We start from the raw sequence: 17,725 nt of genomic DNA, 5'->3' as shown, positions 1-17,725 counted from the left end.
ACAGAGACAGTGTGTGAGTGGGGGAGGGTCGGGGGGAGGGAGACACAGAATCCGATACAGGCTCCAGGCTCTGAGCTGTCAGCACAGAGCCCAATGCGGGGCTCGAACTCACAAACTGTGAGATCATGACCTGAGCCGAAGTCGGACGCTTAACCGATGGAGCCACCCACGCACCCCTCACCCTACCTGCTCTCTTAATCCTACATCCGGACTAGTAGATGTGGACATCCTACAGATCCCTTCAATACTCGAAACCCTGTACTACAGCTTTCCTCCTCTCAGGACAACATACTTCAGATGACAATAACATCCATCCCATGACCCAACACAGAAACTTCCATCTTCCTCTTACCCCGGGGCCCAGAGTTACTAGGTCCTGAATTCAGTTTCTGAGATATCTCAGATCTGTCCCCTCTGCTCTACCCCCACTGCATTAGTTCAAGCCCTTATTCACCTCTCACTTGGACTTCTCATCTGGAATCTCCAGATCTTCCATTTAGATCTCCCTTTTGATGGATTCACTAAGATACTACCAAAGTGACCACTCCAGAATATAAATCCATCATCCTTACTCTTTCCTAACAACCTTCCGTGCTTCCATGTATGTTTCAAGAAAATTTTCAACCCCCTCACTCAGCCTCATTTCCTATCACTGCCCTCCTATTCCCACCCCAAACACATCATGCTTTCAAAGTTAAGCGAGGCACAGTGAACGACTTACACTTTCCAAATACACCATCTCGGGGTTTTTTTCATTTTCCAGTATGTAGTCCCCTTTCTGACTCAAACACTCTTTTCTACCCTTCTTTGCCAAATGAAAGCTTTAACACTGAGCTTAGATGTCAATTCCACCAGAGAACTTTCCATGACTCTGATTTAGATGTCCTCTTCTGCCCTCCCACAGCACTTACCACAATTACCGTACATTGCCGTCAATACTCTTAAAATTGGGTATATGTTGTTTTGCTTTATTTTTCTGTGTCTTCTACTAAATTGGGAGCTCCCTGAGAGCAGTTCTGAGAGTATTCACCTTCATTCCACACTGCCCCACGCATGGAAGGGGTTGTTGTTAAATGAATGATTTGTGAAAGGGAGTAGGGGGGGAAGAGGAAGAAAGAAAAAAAAAAAAGGGAAGGGGAAAGGCAGAGGGAGGGAGGGGAGAGGGAGGAGGAGAGGGAAAGAGGAAATGAACAAAAAGAAGGACAAGAGGAAAAAAGTAAAAGAAACAAAAAGGGAAAGGAGGAGCCAGGGAAAGGAAAGGGGGAAAGCAGGCAGGAGGGAAGGGGCAGGGTGGTGAGAACACGCACACGCATGTGCACAGGCACGCGAGCAAAGGGCCTTTGTACACAATCCATTACTTCTGTGTTCTATGCCAGTGATTACTGAGAGAATGGAACATCTGAAAAAGCCCATCTCCCGGAGATTCAAAGCATAACCATCTAAATCACTTCTCCCATAAAGATTCTGAAATGTCCAGCCTCTGCCACTTCACTTGAAAATTTACTGCAATGTAATGAGAGATGTTAATAACATGCACAACGTAGAAACAAAGTTTTAGTTAGGAAAAAGTAGGAAATAAGGGCGCCTGTGCGGCTCAAGTCGGTTATGCATCTGACGCTAGATACCAGCTCAGGTCCTGGTCTTGTGATGGTGAGATAGAGCCCCGCATAGGCCTCCGTGGTGAGCGTGGAGCCTGCTTGGGATTTTTCTCTCTCCCTCTCACTGCCCTGCCCCCGATCGGGTTGAGCATGTGTGTGTACTCTCTCTCTCTCAAAATAAATAAATAAACATTAAAAACAAAGCAGGAAATGAATCTGACATAATCAAGTCTTGGAATCAGTAATAAACTTTCAATAAACTATCATTTCCTGATAACATGCTATTACTGACATTGAAAGATCTATAGAAAGGATAAAAAAAAAAAAATCCAACATCACACCAACAACATGACCTGTGTTAAGAACAAAATTGCTTTTCGGGTGCCTGGGTGGCTCAGTCAGTTAAACATCTGACTCTTGGTTTTGGCTCAGGTCACATTCTCACAGTTCGTGGGACTGAGCCCTGCATCAGGCTTCGCACTGTCAGCTTGGGATTCTCTCTCTGCCCCTCCCCTACATGCACTGGTGCTCTCTCACAATAAATAGGTTTGTTTTTTTTTTATTGCATCTGTGCTACAGTCATATTTCTCAAAACCACACTGGGCAAAAACATTACAAGATAGAGTATTCTAATTAGTAAAGGACTTTTATTTAAATACACTCTTGAAGTCACGTACTACAGGAAAATTGTCGCTAAAACATATAATATTTAAAACGATACATACATTTTAATGCAACAACCAGAAAAGTATTACTAAGCACTCTTCCAATGACATCAGTATACTGTCACTTAATAAAATAAAAAAATTCCTGGAATAAAACAGATAATAAAAACTTAAAAGCTCACCTCGAAGTATGAATATGTTTGGTAAGATCTAAGAAATAGCACAAAACCTTCTATCGCTCAGTTGTCATTACAATTTGGAAACTGGGAGCACACACACACACACACACATAAAAGATTTAAGCCCAATATAATCACTACTAAATACTTCTTGAATTGCAATTTTGTTAAAGGAAAATACCAATCATGGGCAGCCTCTCAACTTTTCAGCATATAAGAAATTAAGTTGTAAGAAATAAGCTAAGTTTGTAGTACTACTGATTATTAATAGACTCCCAAAGAGAAGACTTACTACATGTACAATAACAGGAAGTTCTTTTTGCACAAAACTAGAAATTTACTTTAATAACTCAACATTACTAGTACCTTTTTTTAAAGGCAATAATAATGGAAATGCTAAGCACTTAAAATTAGTAGTTCTAAAATGATACCAAAAAATTTGCATTTGCCTAATATTTTGAAACTTTTAAGGCTAAAGTTTCCAACGCACTTTCATTTTTTAAACACACAAGTTAAAAAAAAGGGAAATGAAAGGAAGAAAATGTAAATCTAAAGGACCTTCAACTTAACTACATTTCTTTTAACCAAACATTAACAGAGTACCTAAGATGTGCCAGGCAGTATACAGGGAACTATGACATATTACAACATCTATTACAAACTAAATCCTGTGTTATTCAGCTTCTGAATTTATTATGTTATTTAACCCAACACTTTTCTTAAATTCTCATCCAACAGCGAGGAAGATACACAGTTTTTCCTAACAAATTCACTTGTCTCTGTTTTACATAGGTCACAAGAGTCACCGCTAGCATCTGTGACTAACAAAAGGGATTCATTTCAGAGACATCACTGATCATTTTTTTCATCTACATGAAGGTGAGACAGGAACTCAGCAGATATAAACTGTTTCAGGTATAAACTGTTTTAGGTTATACACACCCTAAACTCAAGATGGAAAAAAAAAAAACACTAAAAAAAAAAAAAAAAAAAAAGACCAAAACTGGACTAAATTTACTTTGTATAGCTGATAAATATTTAAGTGGCCACAGCATTTACTTCTTCCATAAACACAAACATTACAAATTTCCATTTAGATGCAATACTATAAAAAGTCTTGATTCTGAAGACAAGCGAAGAAAACTTTTTTAAAAATAATTCAAAGGAACTATCCAAAGTAGACAACATTTATATTTTCACATACTATCACATACTATTTCACATTTCTACACTCGTAAACACACTCTACCCTTTTAAGCACTTCCGAATTTGTCACGGGTGAACAAGCTGTCTAGTGTCTAAGTTCCACCAGTTGAATCTAGACATTTCAGACACCTAAGGCTTTTTATCCTACAGTGTATTTAAAAATGACAGCATTCAATTACATATTCTCTAAAAAAACAACCAGTACTTCCATTGCTATAATTTCTTCCACCGACTAAGTAAATTCTACCCTTTAGACACTATCCTCCATTCAGTTAACATGTTTACATTTAAGAGGAACCCGGCCATGGGCTTTCCACATCAATCCACATTGGTTTTTACCACAACATCTGACAATTTACGGATCAACAAAGAAAAATAAACCATATAATGCTAAATCCCAGGAAATACAAGGGGCAACTGCTATCTCCGAGTTGTGTAAAGATCATAAAGATTCTCTTTAAGGATTTCTCAATTAAGATCACTTTCATGGCTAACCCTAGAGGTCCTCTGCTAAAAATTCACAGTACTGTTCACACAATAAATGAGATTTTCTTTCATCAGTGTAATCGATAGAAGCACAATACAGTTCAGTTTCTAGAGTCGGATTACTTGACCTGCTTTTTCTGTTTTACCTTGTAAAACACTTTAATTCAAGCAGTTCCTCCTACCTTACCCTGAAAAAGGAGACGTCCTACAGGGCAGAATTCTGCTCAGTGCGATATCCTCCAAGTGGCCCCAACTCCACAGCAAAGCCGGTAGAGAGCCACACCAGCTGACCCCCGTCGTCTCCCGGCAAAGGGCTCGGGCACCAAGCCACCCAACACACCTTCCTCGGCAAAACTCGGAGGCCCCACACACGACCTCGATCAAACCCCCATACTTCCCCAATTCTGTAACCCCAGAGGTCGTTTTCTGGAAGCAATCTTACCTTCATGATGATTCAGGGACCGCGATCCCCTCGAAAACACCAGATTCACCTGCACCTGGAGGGAAAACAAAAGACACCCAGTCAACACCACCGGGCACCCCTCTGCACTGGCGGAGGCGGAGGGAACCGAGCGAAGCCTGAACCCCGAAGAAAGAGCGTGGCGGGCATCAGCCCCCGAACCACGAAACGCCGACGAGGGGCTCCCTCTGGCCTCGCCAGCCCCGCAAACCCGGCCACCTACACAGCTCGGCGGCTTCCCGTCCCCATTGTCGGGACCCGCCGGAGTTTCCCGTCTCCGACAATGACGCCATTTCTGTCAGAGAAGAAACTCACAACAAGCCCGGGGGCCGGCGCGGGGCCGGCTGTCCTCCCCGAGGGCCTCCGGGCCCGGACGAGCTGGTCGGCGCCCCAAAGGGTCGCGCAGCCCCGCGTCCGAGCCGGAGCAGGCCCGGGCTCGAGGGGCCCGGAGTGGGGGGCGGCGGAGAGGCCAGGCGGGCCGGAGGAGGGCCGCGGGCAGGACCGACCCACCGCGCAGCCTCTGCCCACGTCCCGTTCTGAGGCGGACACCCGACAAGTGCGAGCGGGGTCCCCGTCCGCCGGGCCGCGGGGACCGCCAGAGGACCGAGGGGCCGGGAGGCGGCACAGCCCCCCGCGCCGGCCCGGGCCCCCCACCGCGGCCCGGAGCAGCTAAACCGCTGAGTGTGCGGCCGCCAGACTGGGGGGCGACTCGGACTCGGCAACAGCACGGGGGGCGGGGGCTCCCGGGAGGCCGAGGCCCCCAATCCGGGCTCCCGGCGAGACCACCGAGCGATCTTCCCCCGCTCCTCGGCCAGGCCCAGTGACTCCCGAAAGGACCCCCTTACGAGACCGCGAAAGCCTCAGAAAATGTCCCTACCTTCCTCGGAGGCGAGCTCTGACCCTGGCACGTCCAGAGTTCCCTCCCCTACTCCCCCCCAAAACCAGCAGGCCCGGGGGAGAGATGGGGGAAGAAGGGCGGCGGGTCCAGCGGTTGCTGAGGCTGAAGCTCCGGCTCCTCCTCCTCCCGCGGCGGCGACTGGTACCTTTGTTTGGCGGCCGCTCGGGCTCCCTCGCTGGGGGGAGGGGGGGACGACGAAAAATCCCTCCCGGACTGGAGGTCCGGGCCCCGAATCGCGCTGCCCTCCAGAGGACGGCGGCGCCAGACCCTCTGCGGCTCCTTCCGGGCAAAGGTCCAGGCGGTGGCCGTGGCGGCGGCAAGCTTAAGCACAAGAGTCTCCCTCCGCTCCGGCGCCCGAGCTCCTCACTCCGGACTCGACTGACGGGCAAACATCGCTTTCCCCCCCCCAACCCCAAGTGCCCCCCTCCCTTCTTTCTCCCCTCCCCTAGATATTTTCCCCTCCCCTACCTCTTTCCCGGATGGCCTCTTAGATGACCTCGGATTGGTTAGAGTTCTTTAGAACCCGCCTACACCCTATTCTCATTGGTCCTCGGGATACAAACAACGACGCCATTTTCCCACCACTTCTATGGAAACAGAAAGTTACGCCTCAAAGCTTCCCGGGAAATGTAGTCCAACCTTTGAGGCCAATACGGAAGCCCTTGCCCCTGAGAACTGCAAGACCCGCAATGCCCCGCGTCTGCGTGAGATGAGGAAGGGAGGGGAGGGGAGGGGGCGGGGCGACAAAGCAGTGGGGAGGCGGCAACGACGCCTGCGCAGTGTGACCGGGATGGCGTATTTTCTTGCACCGAGTAATGCGGTGTCGCTGGCGGCTGAGAAGGGTGGAGAGTTCCGTGGTGAAGTAGGGGGAGGGATCTATGTAGGCGTTCGGAGGAGCCTTGGCCTGAACTATAAAGTGGGAAGTTGATGCTGGGTACTGCTACTCCCGGACCGGCAGCGTAAAAGTTGTGATATCACCGTTGAACCGTGAGCGGCTGTGGTGGCGGTCGGGGGGAACCCGGATGGGAATGAGGGCGGGGGAGGCTGGAAGGCGGGGTCCGGAGGAAAGAAAGAAAGGAGGGTGAGGACCCGGATGCTGAACCGGATTGTGTATGAGTTTTCCGTACTTGCTAGAGAAGGGGTGGAGCGGTAGGCGACCCAGTGGGGCGGAAGGGGGCAACTGAGCGGAGAGGAAGCAGAAACCTCTCCTCTCCTGCGGGCTCTGTACCAGCATAGTAGACCCTTGAAGTTCTTTTGCCAAGTCTCTGTTAAAAATCTGCCTTGAGGTTATTTAAATCCACTGCTTTTATCTCAGGCAGTTTTCTTCAGCTCTGTCATCTCCCAAAGTTTAAGCGGAGGATTCACTCTGCGTTTCACAGCTACGCTGAGTGTCACTATTTAGCAATTTTGAAACCAGATCGTTCCCTTAAAAAAAAAAAAAAAAAACTTGCATGGTATTATAACTTTTCATATTGCAAGTCTGTTCCTTGGTTTCATTTTTTTAGAGCGTTAGAAGGCACTTTCCGTTAGTTCATTCAATCCTTCACATATTTATTGAGCGCCTACCATGTGGAAAAACGGAACAGACCCTGCCTTCGTGGACCTAAGCCTAGTGAGACAGACAGATACTAAAATGGACACACAATTGAATGTGAAGTTAATAGCAGTGGTGAGTGCTACAAAGGAGAGTTACATGGTGATAGGAGAATTTAAAATAGGGAATTTGGCTTAAGGGAAATAAAGTGAGGATCCAGCCGAGAGTGGAAAGGTTATCATAAGTTAACTAAGAAAAGAACATTCCAGACAGAAAGAATAACGTGTTGGAAAGCCTGTGTCTAGAGGCTTTTAAAGTGTGAAGATTAATTGTGAAGACCTGAAGGGGGAGGAGAGGGGAGGGGAGGCAGGAGAGTAACCTACTATTATGCAGTTTATTAAGGAATTGTTCTTACCTAAGAGCAAAGGGATGTTTTCAAAGGGTTCTCAATGGGTAGGGAAACAGGACCAGATCTGAATTTTGCAAGGATCACTGGCTGAAGAGTAGAGATCTAGACTAGAGAACCTAATCTAGAAGTGAGCGCAGGGAGCCCAACCAGGAGATTATTGCAGTAGTAGTCCACACAGCGGACAATCTATTTTCATATTAATACTCATCCATCAACTGTTTGAACCCATTTAAGGCAGTTTGCCAGTTTTGGAAGTGAGTAGTTTCAGACTGTCTCATAGAGGCATTCTGTAGTTATTCAATCTAAAAATAAATGAGTAGAATTCATGTAACACTAATGCCCCTTTATGTTTGAGTCTAGTACATGATGGCTGAAAGTTCCAGCCATGATAAATAGGACTCCTTTAGGTCAAAAAAAGAAAGAAAAAAAAAAAAAAAAAAAAAAAAAGCATGTATGCCACAGTGTATAGAACCCCTTAGACTCTTTAAGAAGACACAAAACATTACTTTTCAATACCTAGAAAAATTGAGGTTCCTGTATTTTCCTACTACCAAGAATACTTGTGTATAAACATCCTCTAGGAAAGGAACATTAATTGACTTGTTCAATGAGTGTTCTTAAGGTAATTTTTAAAGATTCATAACTGGTTTTGTTTTTGTTTTTGTTTTTTTTAATAGCGTTGACAAAGCCTTGAGAATTGAAACAAAAGTTAGTTAGCTCTGACTTCTGGGCAAGAGTATACTTGTTACTGATCCACAGGGAGACAAAAGAGTTCTTGAAAGGTGGACTCATTGATTTTTAAGTTAAGTACATTGCTTTCAACCTTGTTGGGAAGAGATAGCCACCAACTGCTTTAAATGCAGAAATATATAAAAAAAACATGCTTGTTTTTATTTTTTATCTTACCTTTAATTCTGTTCAATAATTTACCTAAGTGATTATTCTTGTTACTTTTTTTTTTAATCTCTTAAGAATGAGATAACATGTCAAAGTTTAAACAGTATAGATAAAAGATTACTAAACTGATTTTTGGATAATTTCAAAATATTTTCTGGACTTTTTTTCCCCCCTTGTGACATCCTTGGTATTCATTGTCAGTTAAGGGAGGTGTAAAACTTTCCTACATGGAATGTTTCTCCTTGAGGTCATATTGCTAAGATGATTTCCTTTGCTGGAGTGCTCAGTTCTTTTTTTGTTGCTTTTTGTTTTTAATTTAAGTTTATTCATTTTGAGAGAGAGAGCATGCGGGGTAGGGGCAGAGAGAGAGGGGAGAGAATCCCAAGCCCCCGATGCGGAGCTTGCACTCACAAACCATGAGATCATGACCTGAGCTGTCAAGAGTCAGAGACTTTAACCAACTGAGCCACCCGGGCGCCCCTAGAGTGCTCAGTTCTTATAATTGTTTCACCTAAACACTCCAGAGTAGATTATAAAAAACGCACTTTTCAGTCTTTTTAGTTCATGATCCTAGAGACAAAATCATTGTTATAGAAGCAAAAGAAAACAGATAAAGGTGAGAAACCTCCTAAAATGTACCCAAGATGTGAGAGCAATTAGTAAAGAAGATTCCTAAGATAAGGACAAATAAAAAACAGCAAAGAAGCAAAGTAGAGATTGGATTCAATAGAAAAGAAAGATTGTAGGAAGACCATGAGTGTTATTCTAGGAAATATCAAAGTAAATGTAAAACTCAGAATAATAAATCACTACAGAGAAGTGTGTGTGTGTGTGTGTGTGTGTGTGTGTGTGTGTGTGTGTGTGGATACAGGGAAATATTTTTGATAATTGCATTCAAACTAATGCACGTCTTAAATTAGAATCTTTGAAAGGATTGACTGTAAAGAAATTACAAGAGAGGAGTTTTCCCCTTAAATTTTAAATATATAAAACGTATCTCAAATGCTCTTGGGGAAAAAGTATGTTTACGAATTTATATAATCACTCAAATATAAAGTATCTAAATCTGTTGATTTGTTTTGACATTGATTTGGTTTTATGCCTTTTATGGTTGAGTACAGTAAGAAAAGCTTAATATAAGTTTTGTAACTAAGGAAATCACTTAAAATCCAGATGAGTACTGGGACCAATGAAATCACTTGAAGACTTTCCTTTTTTTTTTTTTCCTTAAGAGAGATAATTTATATATCATATAGTTCACCCATTTAAAGTATACATTTTGGTAGGTTTCAGGATATTCACATGGATGTGCAACCATCACAACCTAATTTTAAAATATTTTGAACCCTACAAAAAGAAACTTCATCTCCATATTCTTCCTACCCCAACTCTAGGCAATCACCAAACTACTTTCTATCTTTGTAGATTTGCCTATTCTGAACATTTCATATATTATATGGTTTTTTGTGACTGACTTCTTTCACTTCAGCATGTTTCAAGATGTCACCTGTGTGGAATTTTCTTTTAAAACAAAACTGAAAGTGTACTTGCACAAAAACACCTTGAGATACAAATTCCTTTGCAGTTTAACACTCAAAATTAATTTAGTGAATGAGATCATCTTTATCCTTCTCCTTTTTCACAGATCAGCTTTGAAATTCAGAAACAATGGAGAAGACGCAAGAAACAGTGCAAAGAATTCTTCTAGAACCCTATAAGTATTTACTTCAGTTACCAGGTAACTTTAGTTATGGTTAATATAGGGTCTTTTTATAGAGTAGTAGTCATTCAAATGTTAAATTACTGAAAAGATTAGATTTACCATCTCTTAAGATTTCCTATTTAAAGGCATGCATTGGAGAAAAATGACAAATAGAACATTTTAGTTTTTTGTTCTTAAAAGGACATTTTTGTTTTGCTTTTTTTTAATTTTTTAATGTTTATTTGATTTTGAGAGAGATAGAGTGTGAGCAGGGGAGGGGCGGAGAGAGAGAGAAGTGGGAGGAGACACAGAATTCGAAGCAGGCTCCAGGCTCTGAGCTGTCAGTACAGAGCCCAGCGCGGGGCTGGAACCCACAGACCGAGAGATCATGACCTGGGCTGAGGTCAGAGGCTCAACGGACTGAGCCACCCAGGCTCCCTAAAAGGGACATTTTTGAAGCATTGTTTTAAAAATGTCCAATTATACAACATAACTAAAAAAAAAAAAATTAAAACATTTGAGTACCTCATTGGAAGTTTCATTCTTTATGGATGCCATACATTCCTATTCCCCACCATTTAGATATTAGGGGAAGTTACTCCAATTTGTATAACAACAAAAAGCTTCACTCTATCTTCCATGTTCATTTGTTCTACTATCACATACACACTGCATTTCTTACACTACTGGTTCCTTTAAGAGCCAAATAGTAATGCATCTCTAACTCACATTACCTGGAAACAGCCCACGTTATTCGTATATAAAGATGGGTCATCCGAACATGGCTTCTTAGAGTAACACCTGCCTAATCACGTGTGTGTGCATGTTTTATTTTGCTATTTTTTTAAGCTTGGTTTGGAAAATAATAATAGCAACTAAAAACTCATATATATAATAAGCGTGGGTTTTTGTAATAAAAATTCATTCACAAACCAAGTACTTGAAATTTGGAATTCTCTTTCTTATAGAAATTATAAAAGGTGATAAATTAGTTGACAACCATAAAAACCTACTTAGCATGCAAGGTAGCTAACCTTTAGACTAATAACGTTCTCAACTCAATCACGATAAACACTTTTTTATTTCTGTTCTAAAGTGCGTATCTTTCTTTATGGGGACATGTCAGTGGTATGTTTCTGTTCTTCATGAGCCTGGAGAGAATAAATATGGTTATCAAAGGCAGAATAGTGGTGGCTCCCCAGCTACATCCTCAAAACCATCATGATTAGTGTCATTTCTATTCTGGCAAATCTTAATGAAGACATACCTGCTAATGTCAGTGCTTCAAAAGAATGAAGGGAACTATCTATTTCCTAACTCAAGTTATACCCAGCCATATTATCCCATATAACTCACCAAAGGTTATTAGATGAAATCTAATTGACAGAATGAAGATACTCCATAGTACAACAGAAGCTATTTAAAAGTATCCAGAATTAGGGGCGCCTGGGTGGCGCAGTCGGTTAAGCGTCCGACTTCAGCCAGGTCACGATCTCGCGGTCCGTGAGTTCGAGCCCCGCGTCGGGCTCTGGGCTGATGGCTCAGAGCCTGGAGCCTGTTTCCGATTCCGTGTCTCCCTCTCTCTCTGCCCCTCGCCCGTTCATGCTCTGTCTCTCTCTGTCCCAAAAATAAATAAACGTTGAAAAATAAATAAATAAATAAATAAATAAAAGTATCCAGAATTTGTCGGATATAAATTACCTTCCACTGTGATGATTCCAGTGACAAAAAAAAAAAAAAAATTAAAGATGAAATCCTCAGGGTGCCTGGGTAGCTCAGTCAGTTAAGCATCTGACTCTTGATTTCAGTCTAGGTCATGATCTTACAGTTCATGGGATCAAGCCCTGAGTCTGGCTCCATTCTCACTCTCTCTCTGCCCCTCCCCCGTGCACACACTGTCTCAAAAAATAGTAAATAAAGATGAAATCCTCAAGATACGAAGGACAAAGAAGATACGTACTTTTTAAGAAACTTCTAGTCTGTTAATATTTTGAAATTCGTTACAGATAGTGCACCTCTTTATTACCTACAGCCAGGGTACATAATTCTACCTTGCTCTTGGCATGGTGCTGCTTTTTATTGATGTATAACATGCATAAACAATGATCATAAGTACAGCTCAAAAAGTTATGGAGGGGTGGCAGTGCCTGGCTGGGTCAGTCAGTAGAGCATGTGACTTTTTTTTTTAATTTTTTTTTTTCAACGTTTTTATTTATTTTTGGGACAGAGAGAGACAGAGCATGAACGGGGGAGGGGCAGAGAGAGAGGGAGACACGGAATCGGAAACAGGCTCCAGGCTCCGAGCCATCAGCCCAGAGCCTGACACGGGGCTCGAACTCACGGACCGCGAGATCGTGACCTGGCTGAAGTCGGACGCTTAACCGACTGCACCACCCAGGCGCCCCGAGCATGTGACTTTTAATCTCAGGGTCATGAGTTCAAGCCACGTTGGGCATAGAGCTTGAAAAAAGTTATCAAAGGGGTTAGGGAATGGGTAAAAAGGGGTGAAGGGGAGTGAGAGGTACAGGCTTTCAGTTACAGAATGAATAAATCACAAAGATAAAAAGTACAACATAAGGAATATAGTCGTTGGCATTGTAATTAACGTTGTTGGAGGGAAAACAGAAATGTAGAATGCAAAGGGAAAGTTTCCTGCTATTTAAGGAAAAGCCAAGAGACTGCTTTTGAGTGACGTTTATTCAACAGCTAGTAAACTACACTTATTTCAGGGTCTCCCACTGAGAAACATGGTGATGTTTCTCCTGCACTCTCTTCATCTGTTGTTGAACTTATTTTGGAACAAGTTTGCAAACACTGGTTGGAACCGGGCTATGGTAATATATGCCAGTTATCAGTGCCGTAAAGGGTCTAAAGAGTGTCTCCTGCCACTTTGCAGAGCAAGGACTGTCTGTAATTTTATTCTGTGTGTTTATTTATTTATTGTAGGGAGAGTGGATATGAGAGGAGCAAGGGAGAGAGAGAATCCCAAACCAACTTCACATTTGGAGCCCAATGCAGCCCACTGTGGGGCTCTAACCTACAACCCTGGGATCACAACCCAAGTCAAAATCAAGAATCAGAAGCTTAACCTATTGAGCCACCCAGGCACCCCTGTAGTTACATGTTAGCAATAATGTTTACCTGTGTAATGAACTTCTGTAACATTTTTTAATCCTCATCTTGAATTAATATCTAAGTCATTAGATAACATTTAAAGCTCTCATTAGGTAGCTAATTTGTTTTAATCAAATGTATTCTTGCATCCATAATACAATGTAACCTCAAAAGATTTTCCTAAAGAAATAAGAAATTGTGTGGCACCTGGCTGGTTCATCAGTGGAGCACGGGACTCTTGATCTCGGGGTTGTAAATTTGAGCCCCATGTTGGGTGCAGAGATTACTTAAAAAAAAAAAAAAAGGAAATAGGAAATTGCACTATGCATAGTAAACCTGTTTTTCACAGAGAACTTCATAGTTACTAAAGTGACTTCAAGATGGGCCAGAACATTTTTTCTGTTGGGAAATTACTCTTGCTAATAAATATTATAATAATTAAAAATTATTAGTATTAGGATGTTTTGAAATTAGTGGGGTTGAATGACTTTTGTTTGTTTATTTGCCCTAGTGTAGGTCCCCAGGCCAGGGAGTCCGTAATGTTAAGGTCTTTTAAAGAGGAAAGGTAATTATTGTTTCTTTTCATTTTGAGGGATTTCTATGACTAACATCTGTTAGAAACTATTTGGGGACTTAAAAGTATCAATCCAGACCCCAGAACCTGGTTAAAGGAAAAGAATATATTCAAACACAACTGCAGGGGCACCTGGGTGACTCGGTTGAGCATCTGGCTCTTGATTTTAGCTCAGTCATAGTCTCCCAGTTCGTGAGATGGAGCCCTAAGTTGGACGCCACGCTGACAGCTGGAGCCTGTTTGGGATTCCCTCTCTCCCTCTCCCTCCCTTTTCCTCCCCACTCTGCTTCTCTCTGCCCCTCCCCTGCTTGTGTGCGGCGCGCTCTCTCTCTCTCTCTCTCTCTCTCTCTCAAAATAAATAAAGTTTGGGGAAAAAAACTTGTAACTTAAGCCATTTATTGGACTGTTTTTCTATATATATTCTAAAGCAAAAAGGAAAATGTCTCTCCACTTTGTGTTCATCTTCTGAACTTTTTTTTCTTTTTTTAGAGAGCAAACCCGCGCAAGCAGGGGGGAGAGGCAGAGAGGGAGAATCTTAAGCATGTGCCACACTCAGCATGGAGCCCAACATGGGGCTCAATCCCCTGACCCTGAGATGATCTGAACCAAATTCAAGAGTTGGTTGCTTAACCAACTGAACTCCCCAGGCACCTCTGAGCTTATTTTCTAAAGTGATATGGGTTACTTTACACACTTGTACATTGTAAGTAAAGCCCAGATTGGCCTTAGCTAAACTGGAAAGTAGATCAAAAGTATAAAGTATATAATTGCTACCCAGACCATGTTCACCTTAAGGATTAGGAGACAGAAGATACTCCTTCTTGAACCCTAAGAGAGCCTTCCCCTCCAGACTTCTCACAGAAAGTGCAACTTTCTTTCATTTGGATATGTGATGAGAGTTTACGTATTCATTCCTTTGGGTGATTGGTACAGAGAAAAAAAACCTAGATAAGTCTTAGAAAATACTGTTTTTGTTCATTGGAACTTTTTATGTAACTATTTTCTGAAACCTCATCTGAAATTAGGATGTGACTGTGCATTCACTTTAGCAGGAAGCTCATAGAACATTATTAAATGAACTGGTTGGGGTTTTTATCTATCATTCCTTTATATTTGGGCTAAAATGACTTCTATTGATAACTACTAGCCAAAAATCTCTTGAGCTTTCCATGTAAGAAAATGATAATATTGAAAAACTAATGGCCGTAGTCAAAATAAAAAGACTCATTTTTTACTAAACTGGGATCCTAAAAGGGAATACTTGAGGGAATGGGAATCTCATTTTTTGATAGAAAAGAAGCAGAACTATACAATCTCTAAAACTTTAAAGGAATGGTAGATACTTGTAAGAGGTAATTATATGAGGTAAATCAGTAGCAAAGTATGCTTCATTAAAAATACCCATAGTGGGGCGCCTGGGTGGCGCAGTCGGTTAAGCGTCCGACTTCAGCCAGGTCACGATCTCGCGGTCCGTGAGTTCGAGCCCTGCATCAGGCTCTGGGCTGATGGCTCAGAGCCTGGAGCCTGTTTCACATTCTGTGTCTCCCTCTCTCTCTGCCCCTCCCCCGTTCATGCTCTGTCTCTCTCTGTCCCAAAAATAAATAAACGTTGAAAAAAAAAAAAAAATTAAAAATACCCATAGTGAGGTGCCTAGGTGGCTCACTCGGTTAAGCATCCAACTCTTGATCTCAGCTCAGGTCTTGATCTCAGGGTCGTGAGTTCAAGCCCCACGTTGGGCTCCACGTTGAGTGTGAAGCCTACTTAAAAAAAAAAAAAAATCCCCATAGTTCCTCTGAAATGGACAGTGCTAATTAACTGCCACTAACTAGACTAACTTGTTTTTCAAAAAAGGAATGCATTAGATCATAGTTTCTAAAATGCCCATTTCATTCCAGTGAAAGGAGTGGGCTTACTAGTGGGCCCCTGGAATACTTCAGAATGTCTTTGCCCGCCCTAATTTTAAAAGGCTGTGGCGTTTTAGACTGAATTTCAGCAGAGGGGGTGGGGCGTTTAGGGCCCAGTAGTGAAAGGCAAGCTCTCTAGTAATGGATTAGTGGGGCTGGGTTCATCAAGTCTGATCAGTCTTAGAGGAAGTGTCTGAATGTGTTTTTTATAACTGAAATATTTTATTGCCGAATTTTATTCTTTAATTCCAGGTAAACAAGTGAGAACCAAACTTTCACAGGCATTTAATCATTGGCTCAAAGTTCCAGAAGATAAGCTGCAGGTATTTAGGCAATTCAAAACCTCTTAATCCTTAAGAAATTAATAGATGTCACACAAAATACTCGTTGCTCTTAATTGAGTTTAATGTTCCCCGCATATATTGTATTATATTGACATTGCTAAGTAAATACCAGTTGTAAAAACTAAGGAATCCAGGACTTGTAATCTGTTAATTCAATTATTTATAAGCTTTTTGAATATTTGCACATTCAAATAAAATGAAATTGTCCATCGTCTTTTTTGTCAGATTATCATTGAAGTGACAGAGATGTTGCATAATGCCAGTTTGCTCATCGACGATATCGAAGACAACTCAAAACTCCGACGTGGCTTTCCTGTGGCACACAGTATCTATGGGATTCCGTCCGTCATCAATTCTGCCAATTACGTGTATTTTCTTGGCCTAGAGAAAGTCTTAACCCTTGATCACCCCGATGCGGTAAAGCTTTTTACCCACCAGCTTCTGGAACTCCACCAGGGACAAGGCCTAGATATCTATTGGAGGGATAATTACACTTGTCCCACCGAAGAAGAATATAAGGCTATGGTGCTACAAAAGACAGGTGGGCTGTTTGGATTAGCAGTGGGTCTCATGCAGTTGTTCTCTGATTACAAAGAAGATCTAAAGCCACTACTTAATACACTCGGGCTCTTTTTCCAAATTAGGGATGATTATGCTAATCTGCACTCCAAAGAATATAGTGAAAACAAAAGCTTTTGTGAAGATCTAACAGAGGGAAAGTTCTCGTTCCCTACTATTCATGCCATCTGGTCAAGGCCTGAAAGCACCCAGGTGCAGAGTATCTTGCGCCAGAGAACCGAAAATATAGATATTAAAAAATACTGTGTACATTATCTTGAGAATGTAGGTTCTTTTGAATACACTCGGAGTACTCTTAAAGAGCTTGAATCTAAAGCCTATAAACAAATTGATGCACGTGGTGGGAACCCTGAGCTTGTAGCTCTAATAAAGCACTTAAGCAAAATGTTCAAAGAAGAGAATGAATAATACTAAGTCATTCTTGATTAGGCCTGGGAGCTTATTTTAGTTGACTTTTTTTTTTTTTTTTTTTTTTGTCTTTTAGCCTATCACTTTTTTAAAAATTAGGACCAAGCTGTTAGTCTCCTCAAACTGAGTGAATTGGGGTGATGTGAGTGAGATTGTTTCAATTTAGAACCCCTTTGTACCGATAATCATAATAGTACAAAGTTGATGGAATCAAAAGGAGCCACATTTAAATAGGTCTAATATGAATGTCAGAATGTGCTGTGTTGGGACCTTATGGACAACTGCCACAAATGTTCTGCTAATTCTATCAATAAAGAAGACTTCAGCTTCTGGGAATTCTTATCCAGATACTTCTAACTGTGCTGTATGGGCAATTCCCCATTCTTCGTCTACCCCATTTCCAAGCCAGTGACTACTTGGAACCAGTTCCGGTAGCTAGCTGACCCAAAGACCACAGGACCTCCTCTTTCTTCCTAAATGTTGCTACTTAAAATATCTTCATCTCCTCTTGGAAACTCCCTTACTAAAGTCTGCCATGAAAAAGCTGACTGTGATAAGCAGTAAGCGATCTGGCCCTTTTTCTTACCTTTTCCTGTTTTTCATCCTCTCTGCCCAGCAAATTCTCCTTAACCAAGGAGTCTCCACTTACTGGAATTTATATGCTACCCCACATTCATTCTTTTTTCCTTCTAAATGTAATTTGTGACCCAAAGCTGATTAGTATCTGGATACGGCATTGTCTTTCCATTTGGAAAGAAAAAAGGGCAC

At 42.1% G+C, this 17,725-nt stretch overlaps 2 protein-coding genes and 1 long non-coding RNA gene across 11 annotated transcripts in view; 2 read left to right on the top strand and 1 right to left on the bottom strand.

Annotated features, from left to right (window-relative positions):
- ARID4B (AT-rich interaction domain 4B) overlaps window positions 1–5,775 on the bottom strand; it is a 157,549-nt gene extending 151,774 nt beyond the window's left edge. For 6 of the 7 annotated variants that reach the window (XR_015241548.1, XM_086679638.1, XM_086679641.1 and 3 more), the window contains exons 1-2: window positions 5,472–5,609; window positions 4,577–4,631 (exon numbers count right to left, since the gene is read on the bottom strand). Coding sequence is in view for 6 of the 7 variants with exons in the window: in XM_086679638.1 (XP_086535764.1) it covers window positions 4,577–4,582 (6 nt within the window). In the remaining variant the exon portion in view is untranslated. Of the gene's footprint in view, window positions 1–4,576; window positions 4,632–5,471; window positions 5,610–5,637 lie in introns of those variants that run through there. The other variant, XM_086679639.1, reaches the window with a different exon arrangement.
- Window positions 5,776–6,082: 307 nt separating this feature from the next.
- Window positions 6,083–17,293, top strand: GGPS1 (geranylgeranyl diphosphate synthase 1). Of its 3 annotated transcripts, XM_086679650.1 has the most exons (5): window positions 6,257–6,479; window positions 9,978–10,070; window positions 13,660–13,713; window positions 15,879–15,949; window positions 16,196–17,293. In XM_086679650.1, exon 5 carries the CDS (start codon window positions 16,217–16,219, stop codon window positions 16,955–16,957), a length of 741 nt encoding a protein of 246 aa, XP_086535776.1. In that variant the 5' UTR covers window positions 6,257–6,479; window positions 9,978–10,070; window positions 13,660–13,713; window positions 15,879–15,949; window positions 16,196–16,216; the 3' UTR covers window positions 16,958–17,293. The 3 variants fall into 3 exon arrangements, with proteins under 3 accessions (XP_086535775.1, XP_086535776.1, XP_086535774.1); XM_086679649.1 differs by lacking the exons at window positions 6,257–6,479; window positions 13,660–13,713 and adding an exon at window positions 6,083–6,196; XM_086679648.1 differs by lacking the exon at window positions 13,660–13,713 and having other exon boundaries at window positions 6,258–6,479.
- Window positions 11,708–13,457, top strand: LOC147575780 (uncharacterized). Its single transcript, XR_015241549.1, has 2 exons — window positions 11,708–12,193; window positions 12,433–13,457. It is a non-coding gene; the product is annotated as an uncharacterized LOC147575780 (long non-coding RNA).
- Window positions 17,294–17,725: the final 432 nt, after the last annotated feature.

This window comes from Puma concolor, chromosome D2 (genome assembly GCF_028749965.1).
Source record: "Puma concolor isolate L17-30 chromosome D2, mPumCon1.1.hap2, whole genome shotgun sequence".
Lineage (NCBI taxonomy): Eukaryota > Metazoa > Chordata > Mammalia > Carnivora > Felidae > Puma > Puma concolor.
Note: the sequence above shows the minus strand (reverse complement) of the source record. Positions and strands in the feature narration are given on the sequence as shown.